The sequence below is a fragment of the Leptopilina heterotoma genome, unplaced genomic scaffold (genome assembly GCF_015476425.1).
Source record: "Leptopilina heterotoma isolate Lh14 unplaced genomic scaffold, ASM1547642v1 Lhet_397, whole genome shotgun sequence".
Lineage (NCBI taxonomy): Eukaryota > Metazoa > Arthropoda > Insecta > Hymenoptera > Figitidae > Leptopilina > Leptopilina heterotoma.
Genome location: NW_025111062.1, coordinates 157,788 through 179,786, shown reverse-complemented (window position 1 = coordinate 179,786; position 21,999 = coordinate 157,788). Strand labels below are relative to the sequence as shown.

The 21,999-nt window shown below is 23.6% G+C and overlaps 2 protein-coding genes across 3 annotated transcripts; one reads left to right on the top strand and one right to left on the bottom strand.

Annotated features, from left to right (window-relative positions):
* Positions 1-65: 65 nt before the first annotated feature.
* Positions 66-12,728, bottom strand: LOC122506125 (motile sperm domain-containing protein 1-like). The gene is made up of 5 exons (XM_043618123.1): positions 11,642-12,728; positions 10,851-11,023; positions 10,615-10,774; positions 10,323-10,466; positions 66-115 (listed from the first exon to the last, which is right to left on the bottom strand). Exons 1-5 carry the CDS (start codon positions 11,772-11,774, stop codon positions 84-86), a joined length of 642 nt encoding a protein of 213 aa, XP_043474058.1. The 5' UTR covers positions 11,775-12,728; the 3' UTR covers positions 66-83.
* Positions 9,608-21,964, top strand: LOC122506123 (protein MMS22-like). Of its 2 annotated transcripts, none has more exons than XM_043618121.1 (20): positions 9,608-9,626; positions 13,103-13,317; positions 13,749-13,883; positions 14,169-14,322; positions 14,464-14,649; positions 14,998-15,111; positions 15,416-15,622; positions 15,933-16,180; positions 16,315-16,415; positions 16,526-16,695; positions 16,955-17,113; positions 17,351-17,594; positions 17,930-18,152; positions 18,224-18,320; positions 18,564-18,737; positions 18,834-19,007; positions 19,313-19,672; positions 19,874-20,076; positions 21,002-21,190; positions 21,701-21,964. In XM_043618121.1, the coding sequence occupies exons 2-20, from the start codon at positions 13,103-13,105 to the stop codon at positions 21,747-21,749; spliced, it is 3,402 nt and encodes a 1,133-aa protein (XP_043474056.1). In that variant the 5' UTR covers positions 9,608-9,626; the 3' UTR covers positions 21,750-21,964. The 2 variants fall into 2 exon arrangements, with proteins under 2 accessions (XP_043474056.1, XP_043474055.1); XM_043618120.1 differs by lacking the exon at positions 9,608-9,626 and adding an exon at positions 12,827-12,986.
* The last annotated feature ends 35 nt before the right edge of the window (positions 21,965-21,999 follow it).

The window sequence follows — 21,999 nt, the reverse complement described above, 5'->3', positions numbered from 1 at the left end:
GATTTATCCATTGAAATAATTATATTTCAATAGAAGCTAATGTAGACTTTTTTTTCATTTATTTTTCACTTTTTTTGTTTACATTAAAGCCTTAATGTAATGATTGTTACCATTCCTAGAAAAAAAGAAAATTTCTTTTATTATTTTTCTTATATAGAAAAAAATATTTTGTTATTCAGGATTCCTACAGAAATCCGAATTTAAAATTCCACACCTTTTCCATGATTTTCAGGTCAAACTTTTACGAAATTCCAGTGAAATTTTAAATCTAATTTCAATATTTTTGGGCTTTTTAAAAACACTTTACTTATTTAATAGTCTCGAATCTTTGGTAAAAAATCTAAAATTATCAAAAATTCGAAAAAATTTAAAAAACCAAATTTCTTAAAATTCAACACTTTTTCCTGTCTTTTATGGGATTTAGCTTCATTATTTTTGTGCTTTTGGAAAATACTCTACTTATTTAATAGTGTCGACTCTTTGGTAAAAAATTTAAAATTATCAAAAATTATCAATAATTCAAAAATCCGAATTTCTTAAAATTCAACATTTTTTCCTCTCTTTTATGGGATTTAGCTTCATTATTTTTGTGCTTTTGAAAAATACTTTACTTATTTAATAGTCTCGACTCTTTGGTAAAAAATCTAAAATTATCGAAAATTATCAAAAATTCAAAAATCCAAATTTCTTAAAATTCAACATTTTTTCCTCTCTTTTATGGGATTTAGCTTCATTATTTTTGTGCTTTTGGAAAATACTTTACTTATTTAATAGTCTCGAATCTTTGGTAAAAAATCTAAAATTATCAAAAATTCGAAAAAATTCAAAAAACCGAATTTCCTAAAATTTAACATTTTTTCCTCTCTTTTATGGGATTTAGCTTCATTATTTTTGTGCTTTTGGAAAATACTTTACTTATTTAATAGTGTCGACTCTTTGGTAAAAAATCTAAAATTATCAAAAATTATCAAAAATTCAAAAATCCGAATTTCTTAAAATTCAACATTTTTTCCTCTCTTTTATAGGATTTAGCTTCATTATTTTTGTGCTTTTGGAAAATACTTTACTTATTTAATAGTCTCGAATCTTTGGTAAAAAATCTAAAATTAGCAAAAATTCGAAAAAATTCAAAAAACCGAATTTCCTAAAATTCAACATTTTTTCCTCTCTTTTATGGGATTTAGCTTCATTATTTTTGTGCTTTTGGAAAATACTTTACTTATTTAATAGTGTCGACTCTTTGGTAAAAAATCAAAAATTATCGAAAAGTATCAAAAATTCAAAAATCCGAATTTCTTAAAATTCAACATTTTTTCCTCTCTTTTATAGGATTTAGCTTCATTATTTTTGTGCTTTTGGAAAATACTTTACTTATTTAATAGTCTCGAATCTTTGGTAAAAAATCTAAAATTATCAAAAATTCGAAAAAATTCAAAAAACCGAATTTCCTAAAATTCAACATTTTTTCCTCTCTTTTATGGGATTTAGCTTCATTATTTTTGTGCTTTTGGAAAATACTTTACTTATTTAATAGTCTCGAATCTTTGGTAAAAAATCTAAAATTATCAAAAATTCGAAAAAATTCAAAAAACCGAATTTCCTAAAATTTAACATTTTTTCCTCTCTTTTATGGGATTTAGCTTCATTATTTTTGTGCTTTTGGAAAATACTTTACTTATTTAATAGTGTCGACTCTTTGGTAAAAAATCTAAAATTATCAAAAATTATCAAAAATTCAAAAATCCGAATTTCTTAAAATTCAACATTTTTTCCTCTCTTTTATAGGATTTAGCTTCATTATTTTTGTGCTTTTGGAAAATACTTTACTTATTTAATAGTCTCGAATCTTTGGTAAAAAATCTAAAATTAGCAAAAATTCGAAAAAATTCAAAAAACCGAATTTCCTAAAATTCAACATTTTTTCCTCTCTTTTATGGGATTTAGCTTCATTATTTTTGTGCTTTTGGAAAATACTTTACTTATTTAATAGTGTCGACTCTTTGGTAAAAAATCAAAAATTATCGAAAAGTATCAAAAATTCAAAAATCCGAATTTCTTAAAATTCAACATTTTTTCCTCTCTTTTATAGGATTTAGCTTCGTTATTTTTGTGCTTTTGGAAAATACTTTACTTATTTAATAGTCTCGAATCTTTGGTAAAAAATCTAAAATTATCAAAAATTCGTAAAAATTCAAAAAACCGAATTTCCTAAAATTCAACATTTTTTCCTCTCTTTTATGGGATTTAGCTTTATTATTTTTGTGCTTTTGGAAAATACTTTACTTATTTAATAGTCTCGAATCTTTGGTAAAAAATCTAAAATTATCAAAAATTCAAAAATCCGAATTTCTTAAAATTCAACATTTTTTCCTCTCTTTAATGGGATTTAGCTTCATTATTTTTGTGCTTTTGGAAAATACTTTACTTATTTAATAGTCTCGAATCTTTGGTAAAAAATCTAAAATTATCAAAAATTCGAAAAAATTCAAAAATCCGAATTTCTTAAAATTCAACATTTTTTCCTCTCTTTTATAGGATTTAGCTTCATTATTTTTGTGCTTTTGGAAAATACTTTACTTATTTAATAGTCTCGACACTTTGGTAAAAAATCTAAAATTATCGAAAATTATCAAAAATTCAAAAATCCGAATTTCTTAAAATTCAACATTTTTTCCTCTCTTTTATGGGATTTAGCTTCATTATTTTTGTGCTTTTGGAAAATACTTTACTTATTTAATAGTCTCGAATCTTTGGTAAAAAATCTAAAATTATCAAAAATTCGAAAAAATTCAAAAAACCGAATTTCCTAAAATTCAACATTTTTTCCTCTCTTTTATGGGATTTAGCTTCATTATTTTTGTGCTTTTGGAAAATACTTTACTTATTTAATAGTGTCGACTCTTTGGTAAAAAATCTAAAATTATCAAAAATTATCAAAAATTCAAAAATCCGAATTTCTTAAAATTCAACATTTTTTCCTCTCTTTTATAGGATTTAGCTTCATTATTTTTGTGCTTTTGGAAAATACTTTACTTATTTAATAGTCTCGAATCTTTGGTAAAAAATCTAAAATTAGCAAAAATTCGAAAAAATTCAAAAAACCGAATTTCCTAAAATTCAACATTTTTTCCTCTCTTTTATGGGATTTAGCTTCATTATTTTTGTGCTTTTGGAAAATACTTTACTTATTTAATAGTGTCGACTCTTTGGTAAAAAATCAAAAATTATCGAAAAGTATCAAAAATTCAAAAATCCGAATTTCTTAAAATTCAACATTTTTTCCTCTCTTTTATAGGATTTAGCTTCATTATTTTTGTGCTTTTGGAAAATACTTTACTTATTTAATAGTCTCGAATCTTTGGTAAAAAATCTAAAATTATCAAAAATTCGAAAAAATTCAAAAAACCGAATTTCCTAAAATTCAACATTTTTTCCTCTCTTTTATGGGATTTAGCTTCATTATTTTTGTGCTTTTGGAAAATACTTTACTTATTTAATAGTCTCGAATCTTTGGTAAAAAATCTAAAATTATCAAAAATTCGAAAAAATTCAAAAAACCGAATTTCCTAAAATTTAACATTTTTTCCTCTCTTTTATGGGATTTAGCTTCATTATTTTTGTGCTTTTGGAAAATACTTTACTTATTTAATAGTGTCGACTCTTTGGTAAAAAATCTAAAATTATCAAAAATTCGAAAAAATTCAAAAAACCGAATTTCCTAAAATTCAACATTTTTTCCTCTCTTTTATGGGATTTAGCTTCATTATTTTTGTGCTTTTGGAAAATACTTTACTTATTTAATAGTGTCGACTCTTTGGTAAAAAATCTAAAATTATCAAAAATTCAAAAATCCGAATTTCTTAAAATTCAACATTTTTTCCTCTCTTTAATGGGATTTAGCTTCATTATTTTTGTGCTTTTGGAAAATACTTTACTTATTTAATAGTCTCGAATCTTTGGTAAAAAATCTAAAATTATCAAAAATTCGAAAAAATTCAAAAATCCGAATTTCTTAAAATTCAACATTTTTTCCTCTCTTTTATAGGATTTAGCTTCATTATTTTTGTGCTTTTGGAAAATACTTTACTTATTTAATAGTCTCGAATCTTTGGTAAAAAATCTAAAATTAGCAAAAATTCGAAAAAATTCAAAAAACCGAATTTCCTAAAATTCAACATTTTTTCCTCTCTTTTATGGGATTTAGCTTCATTATTTTTGTGCTTTTGTAAAATACTTTACTTATTTAATAGTGTCGACTCTTTGGTAAAAAATCAAAAATTATCGAAAAGTATCAAAAATTCAAAAATCCGAATTTCTTAAAATTCAACATTTTTTCCTCTCTTTTATAGGATTTAGCTTCGTTATTTTTGTGCTTTTGGAAAATACTTTACTTATTTAATAGTCTCGAATCTTTGGTAAAAAATCTAAAATTATCAAAAATTCGAAAAAATTCAAAAAACCGAATTTCCTAAAATTCAACATTTTTTCCTCTCTTTTATGGGATTTAGCTTCATTATTTTTGTGCTTTTGGAAAATACTTTACTTATTTAATAGTCTCGAATCTTTGGTAAAAAATCTAAAATTATCAAAAATTCAAAAATCCGAATTTCTTAAAATTCAACATTTTTTCCTCTCTTTAATGGGATTTAGCTTCATTATTTTTGTGCTTTTGGAAAATACTTTACTTATTTAATAGTCTCGAATCTTTGGTAAAAAATCTAAAATTATCAAAAATTCGAAAAAATTCAAAAAACCGAATTTCCTAAAATTCAACATTTTTTCCTCTCTTTTATGGGATTTAGCTTCATTATTTTTGTGCTTTTGGAAAATACTTTACTTATTTAATAGTGTCGACTCTTTGGTAAAAAATCAAAAATTATCGAAAAGTATCAAAAATTCAAAAATCCGAATTTCTTAAAATTCAACATTTTTTCCTCTCTTTTATAGGATTTAGCTTCATTATTTTTGTGCTTTTGGAAAATACTTTACTTATTTAATAGTCTCGAATCTTTGGTAAAAAATCTAAAATTATCAAAAATTCGAAAAAATTCAAAAAACCGAATTTCCTAAAATTCAACATTTTTTCCTCTCTTTTATGGGATTTAGCTTCATTATTTTTGTGCTTTTGGAAAATACTTTACTTATTTAATAGTCTCGAATCTTTGGTAAAAAATCTAAAATTATCAAAAATTCGAAAAAATTCAAAAAACCGAATTTCCTAAAATTTAACATTTTTTCCTCTCTTTTATGGGATTTAGCTTCATTATTTTTGTGCTTTTGGAAAATACTTTACTTATTTAATAGTGTCGACTCTTTGGTAAAAAATCTAAAATTATCAAAAATTCGAAAAAATTCAAAAAACCGAATTTCCTAAAATTCAACATTTTTTCCTCTCTTTTATGGGATTTAGCTTCATTATTTTTGTGCTTTTGGAAAATACTTTACTTATTTAATAGTGTCGACTCTTTGGTAAAAAATCTAAAATTATCAAAAATTCAAAAATCCGAATTTCTTAAAATTCAACATTTTTTCCTCTCTTTAATGGGATTTAGCTTCATTATTTTTGTGCTTTTGGAAAATACTTTACTTATTTAATAGTCTCGAATCTTTGGTAAAAAATCTAAAATTAGCAAAAATTCGAAAAAATTCAAAAAACCGAATTTCCTAAAATTCAACATTTTTTCCTCTCTTTTATGGGATTTAGCTTCATTATTTTTGTGCTTTTGTAAAATACTTTACTTATTTAATAGTGTCGACTCTTTGGTAAAAAATCAAAAATTATCGAAAAGTATCAAAAATTCAAAAATCCGAATTTCTTAAAATTCAACATTTTTTCCTCTCTTTTATAGGATTTAGCTTCGTTATTTTTGTGCTTTTGGAAAATACTTTACTTATTTAATAGTCTCGAATCTTTGGTAAAAAATCTAAAATTATCAAAAATTCGAAAAAATTCAAAAAACCGAATTTCCTAAAATTCAACATTTTTTCCTCTCTTTTATGGGATTTAGCTTCATTATTTTTGTGCTTTTGGAAAATACTTTACTTATTTAATAGTCTCGAATCTTTGGTAAAAAATCTAAAATTATCAAAAATTCAAAAATCCGAATTTCTTAAAATTCAACATTTTTTCCTCTCTTTAATGGGATTTAGCTTCATTATTTTTGTGCTTTTGGAAAATACTTTACTTATTTAATAGTCTCGAATCTTTGGTAAAAAATCTAAAATTATCAAAAATTCGAAAAAATTCAAAAAACCGAATTTCCTAAAATTCAACATTTTTTCCTCTCTTTTATGGGATTTAGCTTCATTATTTTTGTGCTTTTGGAAAATACTTTACTTATTTAATAGTCTCGAATCTTTGGTAAAAAATCTAAAATTATCAAAAATTCGAAAAAATTCAAAAATCCGAATTTCTTAAAATTCAACATTTTTTCCTCTCTTTTATAGGATTTAGCTTCATTATTTTTGTGCTTTTGGAAAATACTTTACTTATTTAATAGTCTCGAATCTTTGGTAAAAAATCTAAAATTATCAAAAATTCGAAAAAATTCAAAAAACCGAATTTCCTAAAATTCAACATTTTTTCCTCTCTTTTATGGGATTTAGCTTCATTATTTTTGTGCTTTTGGAAAATACTTTACTTATTTAATAGTGTCGACTCTTTGGTAAAAAATCTAAAATTATCAAAAATTCAAAAATCCGAATTTCTTAAAATTCAACATTTTTTCCTCTCTTTAATGGGATTTAGCTTCATTATTTTTGTGCTTTTGGAAAATACTTTACTTATTTAATAGTCTCGAATCTTTGGTAAAAAATCTAAAATTATCAAAAATTCGAAAAAATTCAAAAATCCGAATTTCTTAAAATTCAACATTTTTTCCTCTCTTTTATAGGATTTAGCTTCATTATTTTTGTGCTTTTGGAAAATACTTTACTTATTTAATAGTCTCGACACTTTGGTAAAAAATCTAAAATTATCGAAAATTATCAAAAATTCAAAAATCCGAATTTCTTAAAATTCAACATTTTTTCCTCTCTTTTATGGGATTTAGCTTCATTATTTTTGTGCTTTTGCAAAATACTTTACTTATTTAATAGTCTCGACACTTTGGTAAAAAATCTAAAATTATCGAAAATTATCAAAAATTCAAAAATCCGAATTTCTTAAAATTTAACATTTTTTCCTCTCTTTTATGGGATTTAGCTTCATTATTTTTGTGCTGTTGGAAAATACTTTACTTATCTAATAGTCTCGAATCTTTGGTAAAAAATCTAAAATTATCAAAAATTCGAAAAAATTCAAAAAACCGAATTTCCTAAAATTCAACATTTTTTCCTCTCTTTTATGGGATTTAGCTTCATTATTTTTGTGCTTTTGGAAAATACTTTACTTATTTAATAGTCTCGAATCTTTGGTAAAAAATCTAAAATTATCAAAAATTCAAAAATCCGAATTTCTTAAAATTCAACATTTTTTCCTCTCTTTAATGGGATTTAGCTTCATTATTTTTGTGCTTTTGGAAAATACTTTACTTATTTAATAGTCTCGAATCTTTGGTAAAAAATCTAAAATTATCAAAAATTCGAAAAAATTCAAAAAACCGAATTTCCTAAAATTCAACATTTTTTCCTCTCTTTTATGGGATTTAGCTTCATTATTTTTGTGCTTTTGGAAAATACTTTACTTATTTAATAGTCTCGAATCTTTGGTAAAAAATCTAAAATTATCAAAAATTCGAAAAAATTCAAAAATCCGAATTTCTTAAAATTCAACATTTTTTCCTCTCTTTTATAGGATTTAGCTTCATTATTTTTGTGCTTTTGGAAAATACTTTACTTATTTAATAGTCTCGAATCTTTGGTAAAAAATCTAAAATTATCAAAAATTCGAAAAAATTCAAAAAACCGAATTTCCTAAAATTCAACATTTTTTCCTCTCTTTTATGGGATTTAGCTTCATTATTTTTGTGCTTTTGGAAAATACTTTACTTATTTAATAGTGTCGACTCTTTGGTAAAAAATCTAAAATTATCAAAAATTCAAAAATCCGAATTTCTTAAAATTCAACATTTTTTCCTCTCTTTAATGGGATTTAGCTTCATTATTTTTGTGCTTTTGGAAAATACTTTACTTATTTAATAGTCTCGAATCTTTGGTAAAAAATCTAAAATTATCAAAAATTCGAAAAAATTCAAAAATCCGAATTTCTTAAAATTCAACATTTTTTCCTCTCTTTTATAGGATTTAGCTTCATTATTTTTGTGCTTTTGGAAAATACTTTACTTATTTAATAGTCTCGACACTTTGGTAAAAAATCTAAAATTATCGAAAATTATCAAAAATTCAAAAATCCGAATTTCTTAAAATTCAACATTTTTTCCTCTCTTTTATGGGATTTAGCTTCATTATTTTTGTGCTTTTGCAAAATACTTTACTTATTTAATAGTCTCGACACTTTGGTAAAAAATCTAAAATTATCGAAAATTATCAAAAATTCAAAAATCCGAATTTCTTAAAATTTAACATTTTTTCCTCTCTTTTATGGGATTTAGCTTCATTATTTTTGTGCTTTTGGAAAATACTTTACTTATTTAATAGTCTCGAATCTTTGGTAAAAAATCTAAAATTATCAAAAATTCGAAAAAATTCAAAAAACCGAATTTCCTAAAATTCAACATTTTTTCCTCTCTTTTATGGGATTTAGCTTCATTATTTTTGTGCTTTTGGAAAATACTTTACTTATTTAATAGTCTCGAATCTTTGGTAAAAAATCTAAAATTATCGAAAATTATCAAAAATTCAAAAATCCGAATTTTTTTAAAATTCAACATTTTTTCCTCTCTTTTATGGGATTTAGCTTCATTATTTTTGTGCTCTTCAAAAACACTTTACTTATTAAAAAGTCTCCACCGTTTAGTAAAAAATCTAAAATTATAAAAAATTTGAAAACCCGAATTTTTTAAAATTGAACATTTTTTCTTCTTTTTTATTGGATTTAGCTTCATTATTTTTGTGCTCTTGGAAAATACTTTACTTATTCAATAGTCTCCACCCTTTGGTAAAAAATCAAAAATTATTAAAAATTATCAGAAATCCGAAAAATCGAATTTCATAAAATTCAACATTTTTTCTTCTCTTTTATGCCATTTAGCTTTATTATTATTTGAATTTCTATTCAAGAGAAAAAATGGAAAACAGAAAAAATTTAAAAACTTTTAAAAATTCCAGGCCTTTTCCATGATTTCCCTAATTTCCAGAAGCCTTTTAAAAATTCCATACCATTTTAATGGTTTCCATGATTTCCAGATTCTGTAGGAACCCTGTCATTTTTAATTAATAATCGTTTTGTAAAAGTCTAATTTTTAATTGGAGTAGGGGAATGTAGTCAAGGTTGGTCTACTGTCTAGGTAGGCCATCGCGATTTTTTGGACAAGTTCACTAGCGCCACCTACGCGCATGCTTGTCGAAGCTTGTCTTAGTGTAACCTAACTTTTTGTTCAATTACATTTTCGGAAAATCGAAAATTGTGTTTTCTGTGACGTCGGTACAAAAAAAGCTCAAAAAAAGTTTTGTGCATAATGTGAAAAACCATTAATAAAAGATAAAAAACAAATTGAATCGTCAAGGCAAGTATGCAGAAAATTTGTGGGACTCATGGTTGAAAGAAAAACAAAGTAAAAAATCGAATCCCGAAACGTATTTCTTTATGGTTACAACAATTCGGTAATGTTACTTACTGTCAAGGTCGGCCACTATGTGTTTAAAATGCGCAAAGATGAGGACGAGCTACTTCATTTGTAAAAACTGCAATTCTGTATAACTCATAATATAATTGATCATCTTATTAATATTTTTATTTAATTTTATTAATATTTTAGTGCAAAATTTTTTTTTATTTATATTTATTTTTTTATATTGTTTATTGTTATTATTTTGTTATTTCATTAAGTTACAAGCTGTAAACAATAAAGAATCAATTTTCCGTAACTCCAAACATGTTATTTTATTTTTTAACGATTAATGCCCTTTGAATTTTAAACATGGCCGACCTTGACTGTAATGGCCAACCTGGACTACAAATTTTTTTTTTTTTAAATCTTTATAACTTTTTCATTTTTAAACCAATCAATTTACTTTGTACAGAAAAGATGTTCCTATTAAACAGGACTTTCCAACCATATACTTCAATTGTCCAAATTCATTTTTAAAAAAAAGTTATAAACAAAAGTCAAAAAAGTGGCCGACCTAGACTATGTTCCCCTATAATAATCCAATTTTTTAATTTTTTAAAAAATTCCAAAGTCCTTTTTTTCTAAACTTACCTAGTACAAATGCAAGAATAATTTTAATATTTATCGTTAGATGAAGGTACTCGGGTATATTAGGATTTTTATCACCTTCAGTGGGAAGAAATAATCCAACCATGCAAACTAATGCTGCTATTAGTGCCACATAATTCGTTCCTCCTGAAAATTAATTTAAAAATTAATTAATTACTTAATTTTTTTTTTAAATTTGATTAAAAAAAAAAAGAAAAGAAAAATTGAAAAATAGAGAAAATAGGTGAAAATTTCTATAAGAATTGAAAAGAATTTATAAAATATTGAAACTTACTATCAACAGGTCGATTTTGTGCGATCAAAGCATACGATGATTGTTGATGTTTCGTTTCACTTCTTGGAAATTGTTGAAATGTATCAATATCCGGAGTTTCTCTTCCGACACTTTCTTTGGTACTGAGTAATGTTGCAGTGACTATTTGCCTCCCTGCAAACTGAAAAATGGAAAATAAATTACATTTTAAAATTTAGTTTTGCAAATTATTAAAAAATCGTTATCGAATTTCTTACCATTTTCGTTGGATATGCTTCAACATCTATACTAAATCTATCGACAACATTACAGTTGGAAGGAACAGCTGAAATATGTCGAATTACAATATCGATGCAACATTTTGCTTTTATCGTTCCTTCCGAATCGACAACTGTATACTTGTCACGTTGTGCAGATTTTTCAAGACAAACTAAAAGGAAAATAATTTATTTTTCCGTTCAATTTCGAATTAATTAATTAATTAATTATTACATTAAAAAATAATTGAATTCGTTTGATAAATATTGTTAATTATGAAAATAATTGAAATTTTTGTAATGAATTTTATTAAAATTTTTGAAAATAATTGAATTTTGTCGAAGAGTTTTGCTATTTATTTATAAAGATAATTGAAATGTTGACAATGTTTTTTTTAGATTTTTTTGAAAATAATTGAATTTCGGAGAAGAATTTTAATATTTCTAAAGATAATTGAAATTTTGACGAGAATTTTTTTTATTTTTTGAACATAATTGAATTTTTGCGAAGAATTTTTTTACTTTTAAAAATAATTGAATTTCTGCAATCATTTGTAATTTCTCTAAAATTCTCCAAATTATATCGTACAATTTACGAACTTTTCATCCTTTTTGAATGTAATTACGGATTTTAATTATTTCCATAATTTATCAGATTTTTTTGCAGAAATTTAATTATTTTAAAGAATTTTAATAAAAAATTCTTCGCAGACATTTAATTATTTTGAAACTATTTAGAAATTCGTACATTTTCTTCATATTTTATATTGAAAATTGAAAACATGACGTACCTTGAAATTTAAGACGAAAATCGTAGGGATTGTAGAGGGTTAAAACTTGTTTATGTGACGACTGATCATCCATGTAAAATTTGATACTGTGTGGAAAGATAAAAACTGGCAAACCTTTTAACTGAGGCATCATTGCTAACTCAGAAGCATTTCTAAATTCACTAAATTTTCAATTCTGTCAATTACACCTTTTATCGTATACTCAACTTGATATTCATAATTCATAATAAATAATTTCGTGTTTATTAAAAAGCTGACTCATACTGGTATAATGTCTGTTATTCACGAACCAGTTGTGAACGTTTGACGAACGTTTAGGTTAACTGTTATATCGAAATCTTTGTTTTGATACTAGGAAGTTGTTTTTTTTCTTGACTCGCAAGTATTTTAAAGTACGACGACATCACTTTTTGTTTGTTTATCAATGTATTTAAATCGTTTAAATTCGTAGTTTCACGTTTATCGTTCGTCTACCTCTGTCCAATTGTTCAGATAGTGTCATTTTTTTCCCGAGGGGTTGTTTGTGCAATTTTTTGTGTTGTAAAACAAAAGAAAAAGGATAACAATTCGATTGGTGGAAAAAGAATTTTGACAGCTGAACAGCTGCTAGGCAAGGTTTCAAAGTCACGTGGTAAATTGTCTGCTTATGGCGGGGAATTACTATAATTTAAATACTTTTTCCACTTTTTCTGTTGCTTTAGATATTTTTCACAAAATACTTATGTTAAAATTTTATTGTTACCACGCAGTAAGGGAAGTAAACAAGTCGAAATGATTTCAAAACAAAACTTAAAATATATGTTTATAGAAACTAACCTCAAAATCTCAAATGTAACTTGAAGTGCTTCAACTTCAGGTCCTTCAACTAAGCGCCAACTTCAAGCGGTACTAACCAGGGTTGTGCAGTAGAATCACTCGATGTTTTTTTGAAGTAAAATTCCTGGTTTTTTCATAGGTAAAATATGTATTTTACAAAAATACACTGTGTATAAAACTTTTGAAGTAAAATGCCTCGGTATTTGACTTTATTTACTTCAGAAAACCGAACAAAAATCACTTAATTTAGGAGAGCAATTTCACGCGCTCTCAACCCTGATAACTTCAAGACTAAACAGTAGGTCCAACTTAAAAGTCCGATTGTAAACAAGTAAATAATCAACCGCCAAGTTGGCCCTCCTGTTTCTAGTCGATCTTGTTGTGTCGTCTGCTACGAATTGTTTTGGCGCCAGTTAATAACGAGAAAAAAAATGTCAAAAAAGTTTTTCAACACTTTGTTTATATTTAAATATTAAAAAAGAACTGTGGGATTAATTATTTCTTAAATGGTTGAATATTATTTAAAAAGGTCGAATATATTCACACTAGTTTTACAGTTAATTAAAATTTCTGCCTATGTAGACACGTTGGTGAAATATTTTTTTGCTTATTCTGTCAATTTTTTTTTTGTTTTTATTATTCCAGATGGACGATTACGATTGTACATTTAATTGTAGCGGAAAAATTAATTTCGCCGATTGGCAATTAAATAATACAGGTTTATTTGCGAAAGAAGTGGAAAACATATTTATTCCAAAGAGAAATTATTTATTTTCCGATGAGCAGGTTAGACTTTTCGACTGTTTGGTGCCAAGTGCCACGGCAATTTTAAATCTTAAACATTATATCAATTGCATGGAGTGAGTATAAATTTTTTCTTTTTATAATCGATCAACATATATAATTATTTATGATAAATTGTACAAAATGTTTTTTTTAACTGTCACTGATTTAGAATCAATTTTTAGTTAATTTAAATTTAATTCTAATTTAATTTTTATTTAATCTGTTTTATTTTAATTTTACTTTATTTTAATTCTGTTTTTTTATTTTAATTTTATTCTAATTCTATTTAATTTTATTTCAATTCTGCTTTATTTTAATTCCTTTTATTATTTTAATTTTGTTTTATTTCAATTTTATTTTATTTTATTTTAATTTTGTTTTAATTTAATTTTAATTCTGTTTCTTTTTAATTTTGTTTTATTTTAATTCTGTTTAAAGAAAAAACTTTTGAGTTTCATTCAATTTAATTTCATTTGCTGCTTTCTTATTGCGAAATTTATTACAGAATGGCCTTAAAGCAGTTCATCAGAAAAGAAAAATATAATAACGTTAATCAATTGTCGAAGAACAATGAAGATTTCTACATCCTCAGAAAACATGTTTGCGAATTTATAACGTACGTTCGCTCATATTTAAATAGGTAAGAAAAAAAATTTTTCCATCTTTAAAAAGCAACAGAAGACAAATATTTTCTCTATTTTTTAAAATTACCATTATTTCCTTATTTCTAATTTTTCTCTAATTTTCCCGAAATTTTTTGTTTGGAAAATTCTAATAATCCTAATAATTAATAATTGATCTTAACAGATAATAATTAATAATTAGTCTTAATAAATAATAATTAATAATTATTAATTAATAATTAATAATTCAAATAATCTTTTCCGCAAAATTGAAATTAATTTTTCCAATGAATTGTTTTCAGTATTAAATGGAACAGTTCGTCATTGAAGGCAATTAGCAATGAAATAGAAGACGATTTGGAAGAACTTTTAAGTACAATTTGTCGTTTTTGCAGTCGTTTGCAAAGTATTCCTGATTCAATATTTCACTACGCAGCTTCACATCTTGGAAATAGAGTATTTTCAATTATGAATATAAAATAATTCAAATTTTAATTTTCTTTTGAAAAAAAATAATAGAAATAACTTTTTTTCTCTTCATTTATAATTTTCTTTTTTAATTCCAAATTAATGTTTTTAAGTAATTAATTTTTACAGTGTTCTCAACCTGAATTTCACGTTTATCATATGCATTTGGAATTAAGATGGCTCTATGTGACGTTAATTTATGCTCGGAATGTTTCTTGGCAAAATTCGATAAATGAACCTGCGGATGAATTGGACAAAACTTTCGAGCTTATTGTTAATGATTTGATTTACATGTCGATGAAAATATTTGCAAGGGTAATTAGTCTTGTGAATTATAATTTTAATTAATTTAATTAATTTTTCTTCTTAATTTTTTGAAGAATTTAATTTGATTCCATTTAATTCAATTTGATTCGATTTTATTCAATTTCATTTAATTTGTTAGATTTTATTAAATTTGATTTAATTTGATATAATTTGATTCGGTTTTATTAAATTTGATTCAATTTTTCTTAATTTAATTCAATTTGATTTAATTTGAGTTGATTTGATTTAATTTGATTCGATTTGATCTTAATTTGATTCAATTGTCTTTAATTTTACTTAATTAATTTAATTCAAATGAAATAATTAATTGTTTAATTAAAAAAAAATCTGTTTTAGATTCCATTATCAGAATTAAAGATGAAAACACCTTACAGTTGTACCTGCGTTCGAGAATTATGGCTTATGCTTCAAATTCTCATTGACGATTATGCTGCAAAAAGAGGTTCAAAGGTTTATTTCGAAATTTTTCTTTATTAAAAACATTTTTTAATTATTTCTAGATAATAATTTGTTTTTAATTTCTATAATCAATTATAAAAGTTGATATTAAAAAAATACTGTTTTTAACTTTTTTTTTACATACTTTAACTTTTAACTTTTTTTACTACTTATTATTTTATTCTTTAAGAATTTTAATTTATTCAAGATTTTATTCTTTAAGAATTTTAATTTATTCAAGAATTTTATTCATTTTGATTAGTTTTATTTATTATTCAAAAAAATGTTAATTCTATTTTCTTAAATTTGCTTACAGAACTTTTGGGATTACGTGAATCTTATTTTAAATGATCTTCTATTGAAAAACAGAGCACAGGAAAAAGCAAGTTGGCTAAAAAATTTGGAGAGCAATTTACCTGATTGCATTAATACGGAATTATTTTCAATATGGTTGATTTATCACATGACATTGCTTTATGGTTACGATAACGATGGTTTTTATCTACAATCACGTTCCATACGGGTATTGAATTTATTTTTTTTTTAAAATAATTTTTAAGTCTCTTTTTTAATGTTAAATTAATGTTTTTTTTTATATATTTGATTATTGATAAATTAACAATTTTTTATATATTCGATTATCGATAAATTAATTATAGTAACTAATTACATATTTAGTTCTTGAATTAATATATTCGATAAAAAATAGTAATTATATTAAAGTAAATTAATAAAAAAAAAAAATAAAATAAAAAATAATTAAATTAAATTACATTAATAAAAAAAAATAATAAAGAAAATAAAAAATAATTAAAATGAAATTAATTTCAAAGGTGAAGGAGAATTATGAGCAAGTTGAAAGGATTTTAAAGGCCTATGTGAATAAAGGCGGAAAGGATGGCGAGAGAGATGAAATTGATGAGGAATTGAAAATAATGATTCCATTATTGCGAATTATATCGACAGAGTGGTGGCAGCCGAGAATACAAATTCTTTCATTTTTGTGGGATTGTTTTCATCGACGACTGGATCAACCATTTCTTTTGCAAACTTCCGGTCCTTGGTCGCTATCCCTTGAAAAGTAATTTGTCCACTACTTTTTTTTTATTCTAAAATCTGACTATTAAATAATTTTTATTTAATTAATTAATTTATTATAATATTTCTTATTTAATTTATTTGATCAATAACTATTTTGTTACTTTTTTAATACAGAAAGTCGCCAGCCGATATTTTGAAGCAAATTAGAGAGAGATTGGAAAATGATTTTGAGCAAAGCAAAGAGTCTAGTTACGGAATGTTTTTACGATTTTTGGGTAAATTGAAGAAATCTTTATTAATATTTACTTATTATTAGGAGACAAATAATTGCTTTTGTTTCTCAAATATTCTCGTCTCAATTTTTTTTTTTGCTCTTATTTCACAGGTACATTTTTGCGTAAAAATCAAAACGATCCGAAATATTGGAATCAGATGAAGGGACGAATATTTTCCAAATTAACAAAAACAAAAGTACAAACGTATTCCGTGTCCGGAATGTATAATTTTATCTCTCTATTTTTGACTTTGGCCGTAACTGTTGATACCGAAAGTGTCGTAAGTTTTTCCGTTGTTTTTTTAATCAATATTTTATTTTAATTAATAGCATCTATTTTTTCATAGAAAAAATTTTATTTTCTAAAACAAAACAAATTTTCATCTAAACGAAAAAAATCTAAACAAATAGCTTTTTTTTAATTGAAAAAGAAGTATAATACAATTTTTTCTATATGAATTATAATTTTTGAGGAATGGAATACTTTTATTTAGTTTCAAATTAATTTGTGTGAAAATAAAAATTTTAAATATGTTTCAGTGTACGGTTATGTTGAATTTATTGCCATCGATATCAGAATGGATTAAACTCGATGGGAAGAAATGTAATTTAATTTGGAAGTCACAACTCGCCGTTTTGTTATTGTTTAAAGAGCAGAGAATTAATTTCTGCAGTTTTTCAGACACTTTCACAACTGGGGTAATGTTTTTTTCATTTTTTCTACTTTTAAAATAATTTATATAATAAAATCAACAATAATAGTAAGAATAATAATAATAATAATAAAAATAATAAAATACTTTAAAAGTATTTACTTATTTAAACTTTTAATACTAAAAGATTTTAGTTTTTAATTTGAAAATTGAAAAATTGAAAATGGAAAAATTCAAAAGATATTTTAATTTTTGATTAAGATAATATTATAAAATATTTCAGGTGAATTTGATTTGCTGTCAAAAAGATGAAAATTCAGCGAATATGATGACAGCGTATGTCGATGTTTTAAATACAATTGTGCGTACAAGTGAAAAATATGATCAAGGTGAACATATTTTAATTGGCGGATGGATTGATCGCTATTTTTCAGATTGTTCGAGACATATGTTTGGCAATTTGACTCAAATTCTGATAGAAATTTTTCAAAAATGCCATCAAATCACAAATACGGACGCTAATCAGGGTAAATTTTTTTAAGGACATTAAAACGAAAAATTCTTTCAAAAATTTATATAACATAAAAGATAAAATTATACAAAAACAAATTTTTATATTAATTCGTTTATTATTTATATTTAAATTTATAATTTTATAAATATTTGATATTTTCAGCGATTGAAGCAAATTTCTAAAAAAAAAATTGATTAATTTTGTTAAAAATGTTAATTAATTTTTAAATATTAATGAATTATTAACTAGCAAAAAACAAATTAAAAAATTTAAAAAAATTAAATGTTAATGAATTATTAATATTATTAGTAATTATTAAATATTGATGAATTATTAATTATGTTTTAGGTGGCGTGAAATTAGTATTGGACGCTTTGTGGTGTCACGTCGTCTGTAGAATTCGACAATTAGTCCTCGATCCAACAATTGGCGATTTTTATCTAAATTTAACGAAATTGGCTGTATTTTTTACAATAGACGCATTAAAGGATCCAATGATTGCGCGAAAATACAAGCATTCAGCTGCAAGTCTTTTTAAACATTTCACATCGTTTTACATAAAAGACGCAAGGTATTTTTTTTTATTTCCAATTTTTTCCACTTTTATTTCCCTTTTTTTTAAACGAAAAACTATTATTTCAGATTCTCTCGATCGTACCTCTCGTTTATTTTAAATAAAAACTCATCAGTTCAAGCGCTTAAAACAGAAGTCACGGATTTTGATCTCATTGCCGTTCAAGTTAGTAAAAACAATATTTTTAAAATAGAGATTTTGTTACTTATTATTAATTTTCTCGTCACAATTAATATGTTATTTATTATTTTTTTTATTTTATATATTTATTAGGCAATTAGTTTTTTTCCTTTCAAATTTTTCTTTTTATTTATTAGTCAATCAATATTTTATTATATTAATTAATACTTTTATTCTATTAATAAATTAATTAATTAAAATGATTTTTTCAATATGAATTTTCGTTAGATTTGGATTCGTAGCAGTATTTTGAATTTTTCGCCTGAAGACGATTCGAAAATTTTAATGCAATACATTAAGGATTTGGAGATGGTGAGGGAGATTTTGGTATTTAATCAAGAATCAAAAGAACCGATTATTGACTTTATCATGGCATTGGCTGCGAAACGAAATAACTTAAATGTGAGTGATTGAAAATATAAATTTTAATAGTAATTGAATTTTTTTTTAAATTCCAAAAATAAAAAGGAATTCTAAAAATATAACATCAATTTTCAGAGCGAACACGAAAAAATGCAATTCGACACAAAGTGTAAAGAATTCTTTAAAAATATCGACAAATGGATTTTGTTACCATTAAATAAAGAGAATATTACATCGAAAGTTGCCTTTTGGATTTACAGATGTATAGGAACATTAATTATATGCTGTGCACCAACAATGTACAATCGGGTATGTTAATGAGAAAAGAAAACATAATTTCACTAAAAATTATAAACTTTTACATTATAGATAATTATAATAATTAATTTGTATTTTTTTTTTTTGTTCAAATTGGCAAAAAAAAACGATGTAAATATAGAATATTTTGTGAAATTAATTTTTCGAGGCCTTGTAAAATTAATTTGACAATAATAATTATCATTAATATTATTTAAGTGGTTTTGGTGAATGAAAATGAAAATTTCAATGAAATTATGTCATAAAATATTATTTTATTCATTATTATTGTTATGAACTATATTTGATTATTTTAGAATCAAGGGAACAATATGCTTCGACTATTGATAAATAAAGTTGCTCTGCCAATGGAAAATGCTTCTCTAAATTATGTGACAATTATGGCGAAACAAATATTTTCCATGATTATGTTGGGAATTGAAAATCTTCACGTTAATTCTGATATGTCACTACAAGTATTAATTAGAGATCTTTTCGATCAATATCTACCGGTTTTAATCACTGAATTGAGTCCAAATAATTTTAAAGCTGCCGATTCATTATTAAAATGCTTCTCCGAGGCGAAACGTGATTTTAGTCGAATTATTTTTGAAAAATTGTCCGATAATTTTATTGTTGTACCCACTGATAATACGACTCATAAACATTGTTTCTTGGTGAGTGATAAATTTTATTCAAAAATAATTAAAAAATATTCAAAATATAATATTGAAAAATTTCCTATCCGGTTTTTATTTTTATTTGTTTAATTAATTAATTTGAGTAAATAAATAGTGAATTTTTTTATTTAAACTTTGAAAATGTTTGTAAAATTTTAAAAAAAGTTTATGTATTTAAATAAATTTTTTTTTATTCAGGTAATGATACTATTGAGGAATTTATTGAAGGGAGGAACTGCTTATCCAAAATATGTGTCTGAATTAATAATTACAATTTCCACGCCGAATGTGATTCGTTGTTATATGAAAGTACACAGTTTACATCCGCATCGACAGCAAACGATTGATTTTATACAAAATGTTTTATTGAATCAACATTACAAGGAAAATCCAAATTTGAGGTTTGTTCTAAATATTTGAGAAAAATTAATTAATCAAATACTTTCAGTTTCTTTCTTTTAATAATTTTTAAATTAATTTCTCCTTGTTTCTTTTTTATTTTTCTGTTTAACGAAATTTTATAATAAAAATTCTATTTTACTTCTTTCTTTTAAATTTGTTTATCTCTTTCTTTTCAATTATTTTTTCTCCAGTGCTTCTTTTTAATAATTTTTTTATTTTAATGAAATTTTACAATAAAAATTTAATTTTAATTTTATTCCTTTCTTTTAAATTTGTTTCCTATTAATTTAATTAATTAATTTGTTTATCTCTTTCTTTTCAATTATTTTTTCTCCAGTGCTTCTTTTTAATAATTTTTTTATTTCAACGAAATTTTATAATAAAAATTTCATTTTAATTTTATTTCGTTCATTTAATTGGTTTTTCTTCAAATTTTCTTTTTAACGAAATTTTATAATAAAAATTGAAGTTTAATTTTATTTCGTTAACTTCAAAATTTGGTTTATTAATTCAGTTAATAATTTTTTGTTTTATTATATCCTCTTCAATTCTTCTTTTTTTTTATTTTCGATTCGAAATTTTATAATAAAAAATTCGTTTTAATTTTATTTCTTTTTTTTAATTGTTTTTTTCTCAAATTTTCTTTTCAATTTTTCATTTTAACGAAATTTTACGATAAAAATTTCATTTTAATGTTATTCCTTTCTTTTAAATTTGTTTTATTAATTTAATTAAATGATTTGTTTTTTTCTTTTTATTATATTTTTTTCTTTTCACTTGTTTTTCATTATAACAAAAATTTAATTTTAATTATGTATATTTCCTTTTTTTAATTTGCTTCTTTATTTGGAAGAAAATTTTTCTTTAAAATGTTTTGTTAGTTTTTATTTTATATGTAACATTAATAATTTAAAATGATTTCAGCGAATTATTTTACAATGTGATATTGAATGGAGTGCAAAATTTCCTTTCGTTCAGTGTAAAATCGTCCTTTGAATTTTTAACTTCTCTGATCGAGGTTAATTTCGAATTAATAAAATTCTTGTTGCCAAATATTGAGAGAACCGTCGCCGATCATGAGAAAAATCGAAGACAAAATGCAGCGTCTCTTCGGTAATATGATTTTTTATTTTATTCAGTTTTTTTTTAATTCGCACCTAATTATTGAAAATAATTTATCAATTTTTTACATTTTCATTTACTCGTCACTTTTTTTTTATTAAGTATTTATAGAAAAATTCAACTTTTACTCCACTTATTTTTTCACTTGTAAAAAATTTATTTATTTTTTCTTTCTTTAAAATAAATTTATTTATTATTTAAATCTCAGCCCTAATTTTTTAAAAATTAATTTAAAACAGAAATTATATTCTTTACCTGAAAAAAAATTGTTTTCTGTTCGTTTCGTTTCTTTAATTTACATTTAAAAAACAAATTATATTCTTGGAAAATATTTTCTATTCTATTTGATTTTGATTTCATTTAAAAAAAATTATATTTATTTATATTTTTTACTTGAAACAATTAATTTTTTTAATTAAATTAAAAATTAAATTTAAAATAATTGATATTTTATTTAATATAGAAAGAAACAAATGCAATGTATAATTTTTCTTTTTGCAGATATTCCTTGAGTCAACTACAGCAAAAAATAAAGAATCTAAGCGTTTAAATTGTCATACGAAATTTTCTCTCTAATTTCCAATTCAAATACTGGAAGGAATTAATTGAAAATTTCCAAATTCAATTCAGTAATTTAATGCACACAATTTTTTATTTTTACACTTGTTTATATTAAAGTCTATCTTAATGTCTAATTTTCTTTATTTTATATGAATCGACAATTGTAAAATAGTTTTTTTGTAAATAATATAAGGATTTTTGGAATTTTTATTTTTTATTAAAAAAACTGATATTTGAAT

What these genes read in the sequence shown, in the direction of transcription:
- LOC122506125 (XM_043618123.1), bottom strand. Translation starts at nt 11,774, where the DNA reads ATGATGCCTCAGTTAAAAGGTTTGCCAGTTTTTATCTTTCCACACAGT. An exon ending in TTTTCGTCTTAAATTTCAAG is followed by an intron (nt 11,024 to 11,641) that starts GTACGTCATGTT and finishes TTTTCCTTTTAG; the next exon opens with TTTGTCTTGAAAAATCTGCA. An exon ending in ACAAAATCGACCTGTTGATA is followed by an intron (nt 10,467 to 10,614) that starts GTAAGTTTCAAT and finishes ATTAATTTTCAG; the next exon opens with GAGGAACGAATTATGTGGCA.
- LOC122506123 (XM_043618121.1), top strand. Translation starts at nt 13,103, where the DNA reads ATGGACGATTACGATTGTACATTTAATTGTAGCGGAAAAATTAATTTC. An exon ending in CTCATAAACATTGTTTCTTG is followed by an intron (nt 19,673 to 19,873) that starts GTGAGTGATAAA and finishes TTTTTTATTCAG; the next exon opens with GTAATGATACTATTGAGGAA. An exon ending in AAGGAAAATCCAAATTTGAG is followed by an intron (nt 20,077 to 21,001) that starts GTTTGTTCTAAA and finishes AAATGATTTCAG; the next exon opens with CGAATTATTTTACAATGTGA.